Here is an 8,375-nt window from a genome sequence, read left to right as displayed (position 1 = left end):
TTGTTTGAGATGCCAGACGCCTCTACCTGAACGAGGACGAGAATAGACAGCAGCAGCCATCCTCTAATCGTATTTGTGGCAGTTCTACAAGCGTTTGGGTGAACTCCATGCTGGTAGTGCTTACTATGCTGGCGGAAGTAAAAATACCCTGCTACACGTCAGAACGGAAGTTGCGTGACGTCATGTGAAAAAAGGGCCTATTAGACTTACACAGGAGACGTTGCAACTCGCCTCCGATTGGCTGTTGCAATTGCATGGCTTAACGGGCACGTCTGTGATTGGTTACAATGCTCAACGCTGAAAAAACACTGTGTGGATAGAAAACTATGCGATTAGATTATGTAATTGTAACTTTTTATAACCACACTATTGATTATCGTTCGATAATTATGCAGCCCCAGAGAATTTCATAAATAATTAAATCTAATAAATTCAATACAAAAAATACAATTCACAATTGCTGTACAGAGCGAACTCTAAATGCATTGAGAGCACAACAGAAAATAAAAGGGCAGAGAGAGAGAGAGAGAGAGAGAGAGAGAGAGAGAGAGAGAGAGAGAGAGAGAAAGAGAGCTATCAAATGAATGCATTACTGCAATTCCTCCCATAGGTTCCAAAGGGAAACGAGCGCAGTTCGTTTGGAATAAACAATCAGATGAAACCAATTATGGTAGAGGAATCGGACCTCAATCAAGAAGTGTAACATATTTTGTTGTGAGACAGTGAGCGGAGTGTGTGTGTGTGTGTGTGCTTGAGAGAGAGAGCGAGAGAGTGAAAGAGAGTGGGGAGTCCAGCGCGCTCCGGGCATTTGGTGAAGGAAGCGCGGAACTCGGGAGCGCATCAGCGGGATTGAAGCAGCGGCTCTCGGGCGCATCATGACGCGCAGACACTTGAAATCCTCCCCAGGATCAAATGCTCGACAAAATGATGCTTTTTAGACCATCGGGACTAAAGGATCGTTAGGCTGACTCTGTTGGGGGTATGGAATTATATTTTAGTTTATCTGGGGGATGTTTATTCTGAGAACTCATACCGGAGACGAGACAAGAAGACTTAAAAATGCTGCCTAGATGGGTCGAAGCCTCTTCAGGAAAGGTGAGGACTAAAATAAAATAAATAAATAAATGATAAAAAAAACAACGTTTAGAGAGTAAAGACACACGGAACTGTTCGTGTTTCCAAATAAATTCCTAGATTTAATTAATTGCGCGCCTGCGAGAAACTTCTTGTATAACAGCCGTTATATCTGCTACTCCTAAATTACATTTGAACAATTCTCTTATAAGTAGGTTTATTTAAAAAATGCCGATAAATTTAATGAACATTTTAGGCATGGCGTTTGGTGAATATTTACGGGATGGCATTTGGTGCCTGTAGCTATATTTTGCAGTTCATGACTGTATTGTATGTCATTTACTCTTTTAATACTAATATGCCAGTCTACACTGACTACTAAATCTGCTGTGTACCTTATAATATACTGAGCACAATGTTTTTTAAAAAGGTGGAAAAATGGAAAGCCACATGATAGATTAAAGTTAAACAAAATTGGCCTCAATATAAACCATGACTAATAAATATGCATAGACAAGGCTCAGCCTCACAGTTACCTACACAAACCCAATACGCCATCAGAGCACACATATTCACACTTTTCACTTCCCCAAATTTTTTTTTAAAAATACAGTAAAATTACATATAATTCTAATATATTTGTTAACGTATAGGATACCTTGCATTTAACCAGTTTACAGGTTATTGATGTAGTATAAATAAATAAAAAAATACAATATTTTATAGAGTTTATAGAGAACACAAATTCTCTCGCAAATAGGGAGAGAAAGAGGTAAAGCAGAACATTTCATAAGTGTGTTTATAGCAGTAAGATGTCCAGCACTTCCATGTGTGATTTTCCATGCGTGCATAACCACACCACTGCTCAAATCAGCTGTCTGCACTTGAGCCGTTTTCTAAGAGTAATTCAATGAACAAAACCTGAACACCATTGTATAATGTCAGTTGAAATTCTGGATCAATGTAGCCGACTAGTAAGTAAAGGCTGGAGTAAACAAATGGCCTTCACCATTATACTGGACCTTGGTTTGTTAAATCAAAATGCAAAATAATATAAGAATGTAAAAAATCCTGTAAGATAATTTTTCTTCTGCTGAGATATACAACAACAGACTATGAAAGCACTATTTTTTTTTTCCGCAAAGGAATGTACACTTTCAGAATAGAATAGAATAGAATAGAATTTTTATATTTATACAGCAAGGCCAGTGGAAACTGTACAGTAGGAACAGCAATCTACATGAGATAGTATAGGCAATACAATATACACTAAATAGTGCAAACACAATATAGAATAATACTACAAAATACAGTACACAAACTGCAGACAGTTGATAGATGGTGAGGAATAGGTGAGGACATCTAAGGTCTTGATGAAGACTATTACCATGCAATGATATTCAAAATGGCTACAACAAAATGAATTTGTGAAATCTGCACATCCAATAGCAATATTCAGGCCGTCAGGCTGACATTCATTACATCTTGTAATCTGACATGATTACAAAACTTGTAACCTTTATTCTCTACCATGTCCAATGATCCAACCCATAATTGATCTGTTCAAAGTCTGTGCATGAAGAAGACAGCTGCTAAAATTGCAGATGCATCTCATGAGAGGAATCAGAGAGATGCCAGTGTCTAATTGACTATATTGTATGTTCTGCATCATGGAAAGAGCTGTTTCTTTCCCGTTCAAACTCATGCACTCTTCACTGATTTAATAGAGTAGTTCTCACTGTCCCCATGTTCAAAATCTTTATTACTGAGAGGAGAACTCTGTGCCAGAGCATCGGAGAACAGACCTGTCCATCATTGTGGTATTTGACAGATTAAACACCTCAGTGCCCTTTACAAGTCTGAGAGCTCAGAGATGCTGATGTCACCAGTCACCACTCTCTCCTCACCGAGAGCAAGTGTGGAGTAGTTTCCTGCTTTATTGCTTGCTGCTCTTTCTTTCTTTTTTCTATTTATGTCTCTTTTTCTTAATATGTAAATTTCATTTAAATCCATTTTATAAAAGCAGACAGTTCAAATTCAAAATTATGATTGATGTTTACACATTCAATGTTATTATTAATGCAGTAAGTTGCCACATTACTTGGCAACCGTAAACAGCCTACAGTGAAGATAATGCAATATATTAGATACTTAGAAGCAGAATAGTCCTCCTAGTAGAATAACTTATTGTTATTGAACAATAAAGATTGAAATGTCTTTCATTATTGAGGTGTTGCAATAATCCACTTGAATATTTTTATTATTAATTTTGCCACAAGTAAGGGGGTTGGTTATGGTAAAATCACTGTAAATTCAAGTGGATTATTATTGCTTATGTTTCAGTGAAATGCTAAGGACCACTGTAGTAAACTTATTTCACTTGGATGATATTGAAACCACATATTGTTGTGATACACAGGCGCGCATTTTCCTGTAAAAGCGTTTCGGAAATAAAAACATGCAGATAGTTTTGACATTGAAATAACATCTCATCTATTTTTATTTTCTGTTAAAATAGGTAAGTGGCTCAAAATGCTACTTGTAAGGAAGGTCGTGCCTTACGAGAATCGTCCAGCTGTGACGAGAGAGGAGGTCGTCTTCGATGAGTCCTCCATACTTGCTGCTCCGGCCCTCACACTTTGAAATCGTACCTCCTTAAACTCAGAGTGACAATGTGATGAGCTCTGCTATCATTTCCAGCCCAAGCATGGACGGAGGGATGAAAGGGAGTCGCACGAGTTAATGAGACTATTGCTCTTGTGTTGGGGAGCTTAGGACAGGCAATTACAGGAGGATTACCCAGCGACTTCAACATCGCATACTCTCCACCGAGGCAAGCTTCGAGATCAGCTAAGAACTCCAGTGTGGTGGATTTTATTTGATTTTTTTTCACCCTTTTTAATTACGAGCACTGTTGTTGCTGTCAGAAAGTTTGCAAAGTTTTACAAAATGGAGGTACAGATCCGAATGTGGAATAAAGACCTGCCTACTTTGATCAGCCCATGGATACCGATACTTCTGGGCCTTCACATGCATTTCTCCTGGGCCACAACCTGTCCGGAGGAGTGCCGGTGTGACAGGACTTTTGTTTACTGCAATGAGAGGAGTCTAACATCAGTGCCTCTGGGGCTAGGAGAGGGTTATAAGACCCTCTACCTCCACAACAATCAAATCAACAATGCTGGATTTCCTCTGGAAATGCACAACGTTGCCTCTGTGGAGACTGTGTATCTCTATGGCAACCAGCTTGATGAATTCCCTGTCAATCTTCCCAAAAATGTGCGGGTGCTCCACCTGCAGGAGAATAACATTCAGACGGTGCCCCGGGCCGCCCTGGCACAGCTGCTACGCCTGGAGGAGCTCTATCTGGATGATAATTCCATCTCCACCGTGGGTGTGGAGGAGGGGGCCTTCAGGGAGGCCATCAGTCTCAAGAATCTTTTCCTTACCAAGAACCACCTGAGCAGCGTCCCCATCGGGCTGCCCGAGGAGCTGAGAGAGCTGCGGCTGGACGAGAACCGCATCGCATTTATAGCCGAGGACGCGTTCGAGAACGTGACGGGCCTTGAGCTCCTCCTCCTGGATGGGAACTTGCTCATGGATGAGGGCATCGCCCCCGGGGCTTTCCAGACTCTCGTTAATCTCAAAACCTTGTCGTTGGCGCGTAACTCCCTCACGGTTCCTCCTCCTAATCTGCCAGCCGAGTTTCTAGTCAAGCTCAACTTGCAGGATAATCAGATGAATGAGATTCCTTTGACGGCCTTTCGCGGCCTCCATCGCTTGGAGAGACTGGATATTTCAAACAACCAGCTGCAGTCTCTCACACAGGGGGTCTTTGACGGCCTCCACAGTCTGAGACAGCTCACTGTTCGAAACAACCTTTGGCTCTGTGACTGCAACATTAAATGGGTCATACTGTGGTTAAAGTCCCTGCCAGCTACCCTCAATGTCCGTGGCTTCATGTGCCAGAAACCAGAAAGGGTACGTGGCATGGTAATCAGAGAGCTAACCCTGGAGCTCATCCAGTGTCCTAACAGCACCGCCACAGTCCCACAGCCCACACTGCTCTCTTCCTCCACCGCTGAGTCAGCCACTCAAACGGCTTTCACACCCGCACGCTCCCGGCCTACACCCAAGCCTCCACGTCTGACGCTTCCTCCACCGACTGCAGGCAAAGACAGGGAGCAGAAGACGAATGACCCGGTCGGCCCGATGCAGGAATCGCTGCGAGTTTCCTTTGCAGTGCTAAATGGTTCGTGCATTCAGGTAAGCTGGGTGTCGATGTTCACCGTCACGGCCTATAAGGTGACCTGGGTCAAGCTAGGTCACAGTTTGATAACCGGCCCCATGCAGGAGTCGCTCGTGCAGGGTGCACGTGAGGGAATCACACTGACAACCCTGGAGCCCAAGTCCACCTATCGTATTTGCGTGGATCCGCTGGACGCGTTCAATAATTACCACCCGGGAGACAATACAATTTGCTCAGAGGTGACGACAAAGTCTGCTTCCTTTCACTCCGGCGATAACGCCACTGGGACCGAGCAGGCAACCCAGCAGGACCCCAGCTCGCCTTTCCTGCTGGCTGGCCTGATTGGCGGGGCGGTGCTTGTGGTCCTGGTGGTTCTGTTGAGCATATTCTGCTGGCACATGCACAAGAAGGGAAGGTCAGAGTCGTCAAAATGGAAATACAGTCGGGGCAGAAGAAAAGATGACTACTGCGAAGCGGGGACTAAAAAGGATAACTCTATTCTAGAAATGACTGAAACTAACTTTCAGATAGTTTCTTTGAATAACGAACAGCTGCTCAAGGGGGACTTTCGCATTCAGCCGATTTACACCCCTAATGGGGGTGTTGGATTCAGAGACTCTCAAAGGAGAAACAATAGCACATCATACTGCAAAAACAGTGTTCCAGAGTCTGATACATGCCATAAATGATGATTTTAAACAGATAATGTCCTTTGTATTTAGACGTGACTCTTAAACGCACTGTATTTCAAAAGACAGACTGTATAATATGTAATTTATATTCTGAACAATATCGCCTTCCTTTTTTATCACTTAGTAAAACTAAAATGATTTATGAATATTTAGTTTTTTTGTTGTATTGCTACAATCCAAGCTCATGAAGATATAGTAAGTGGATCTTAGCAATCTTTAAGCACACATCAAGGTCAAGTGCCCCGTTCTTTTACACTATATATTTGTAAAAGGAGGAAATTAAGTAAGGAATGGAAGGACAGTGTGTTTGTCTGTTTAAAGAGAATGATTGAGGAAGAGTAAGCAGTTCTCACTAGCACCACAAGGTGGCATCTGTTCTCATCTCCACTATTAATTTGAGACCTCAAGCTATACTATTTGATCCAGCATCTCACATCTTTACTTAACAGCTCAGTTCTCAAGGATTGAGCGCAGACAGTTCCTGCTAAACAGCTGAAAACAAACCTTGGTTGATGCAGGACTAGAATTATATTGTGAAATAAGGGCTGATTTCCTTCACTGTCCTCCTGAGACATAAAATAGCCTAACTTCTTTCTCACACTGCAGCAGATCTGCTTTGAAGAGCAAAATAGCTTCACCATAGAATATCTAAACATTATTTAGTGCTGTTATTCAACATTTGCATAATAATTGCATTCATGCAGGCTACATTTCTGGCATTTTCTTGTGTGCTGCATTAATTTTAGTTAGAAAATCCTTATGAATACAGTTAAGTCATCATTTTACAGGTCCACTTTAATTGACAGGTTTTAGGAATCTGCTCTTTGTTTTACACATTTAAATCATATGGAAAATAACTGAACCTAGCTTAAGGTTTTTAAAGGCTGTTTTCCAGTTAAACACCTGAAACGAATGTTCTTAGAACATTAGGAATTGGTTCTAAAAAAATAACCAAATGATAAGCATGCACTAACTTTAAGTGAACATTCTGTGCTTGCTTGGAAATACATGTGCCTGCATTCTAAAAACTTAAACATTACTCAGCTTAATTGTTCAAAGCTGGAATTATGGTTTTACTAATCAGAAACAAAAATACACTTAAATATGTCCTTTAAAATTCACATGTGCCCTACAACGATTTTGACATGTTGCTCAAATTAACATAACGTAGTTAGGTAGAATTTGTAACTTTGTTATTTTTTTCCCTGTCTTAGCTGCACACGCAGTACACTACCCAGCAGCAAGTGAAGATTGCAGCATTATTATGGCTTTGAAATGAGATCTTCTCAGAGCTCTGAGCAGGTGTCAATGAGCCATAGCACAGCAATAATCAAGGCTCTAGAGTTAATACCACCACTGACCAGTTTTACGACAATTTTTCGCCTGATCTGGCCCGTTTTCCACATCCAAACCATTCTCCATGAATGTGTGATACATGCCGTTTTGTCTCTTTATATCATGGCTAAAGTGCTTTATACTATTTATGATATGTATGCGTGAAGCGATTTACAAGTACTCATATCTCGCATAATGCTTGGCTCATTGATCAAACGGTGATGTGTGTGACTGATCACCAATGTTCTAAAACATGTTAACCTTTGTTTACAACATGGGCAGCACTTACAATCAGGTTAAAATCATTAACATAAGTTAATGTATGAATTATCATAAACTAACAATAAACAGGAATTTATAACATTTATTAAATCAAGGGTAAATGGTAATTTGTAAATATATGTTCATAGTTAATGTTATTTATTAAATGTAAATTCATACAACTTGAAATGTCAAAAGTATTGTTTATTGTTCGTCATAACTAGAGTAAAAATGTTTAATTATTATATAATTTGCACTGTATATTTTCCTAAAGTTTTGACCAAGGGGGAAAAAAAAAGTCTGTTACAATATACAAAATAATGCTATCAACAAGACGAACAAAAACGCTGGGTTAAATACAACCCAGTGCTGGGTAAAAAAAAGGGACAAACCCAGCAATTGGGTTGTTTTGACCCAGCGGTTGGGTTACTACCCAGAAGGTTGGGTCAAAACAGCCCAATTGCTGGGTTTGTCCCTATTTTACCCAGCACTGGGTTGTATTTAACCCAGCATTTTTTAGAGTGTACAGTAATATTAATGCTGAAGTCCTCTGATGTAATTTTTTACTACAATCGATAACTGAGACACTAGAAGCTGGTAGTTGTGTTTGTACAAAGCAAGTGATAGTGAGTCATGTGATGTGACAGACATGGAAGCACCGTTTTTGGTTACAGAGTTGCCATAGACAACAGTAAATATTTGGAAATATCAGACCCATGAATACTGCAATTGACCAATCAGATTCAAGTATTCCAGAGAGCCAT

The 8,375-nt window shown here is 40.6% G+C and overlaps 1 protein-coding gene across 1 annotated transcript; it reads left to right on the top strand.

Moving 5' to 3' along the window:
- The first annotated feature begins 633 nt into the window (after positions 1 to 633).
- On the top strand, positions 634 to 6,073 carry LOC107583684 (leucine-rich repeat transmembrane protein FLRT2). The gene is made up of 2 exons (XM_016269965.1): positions 634 to 1,095; positions 3,593 to 6,073. Exon 2 carries the CDS (start codon positions 4,024 to 4,026, stop codon positions 6,010 to 6,012), a length of 1,989 nt encoding a protein of 662 aa, XP_016125451.1. The 5' UTR covers positions 634 to 1,095; positions 3,593 to 4,023; the 3' UTR covers positions 6,013 to 6,073.
- The last annotated feature ends 2,302 nt before the right edge of the window (positions 6,074 to 8,375 follow it).

The sequence above is a fragment of the Sinocyclocheilus grahami genome, unplaced genomic scaffold (assembly GCF_001515645.1).
Source record: "Sinocyclocheilus grahami isolate Dianchi unplaced genomic scaffold, SAMN03320097.WGS_v1.1 scaffold54.1, whole genome shotgun sequence".
NCBI classification, from domain to species: domain Eukaryota; kingdom Metazoa; phylum Chordata; class Actinopteri; order Cypriniformes; family Cyprinidae; genus Sinocyclocheilus; species Sinocyclocheilus grahami.
This window is presented reverse-complemented; position numbering and strand designations above follow the sequence as displayed.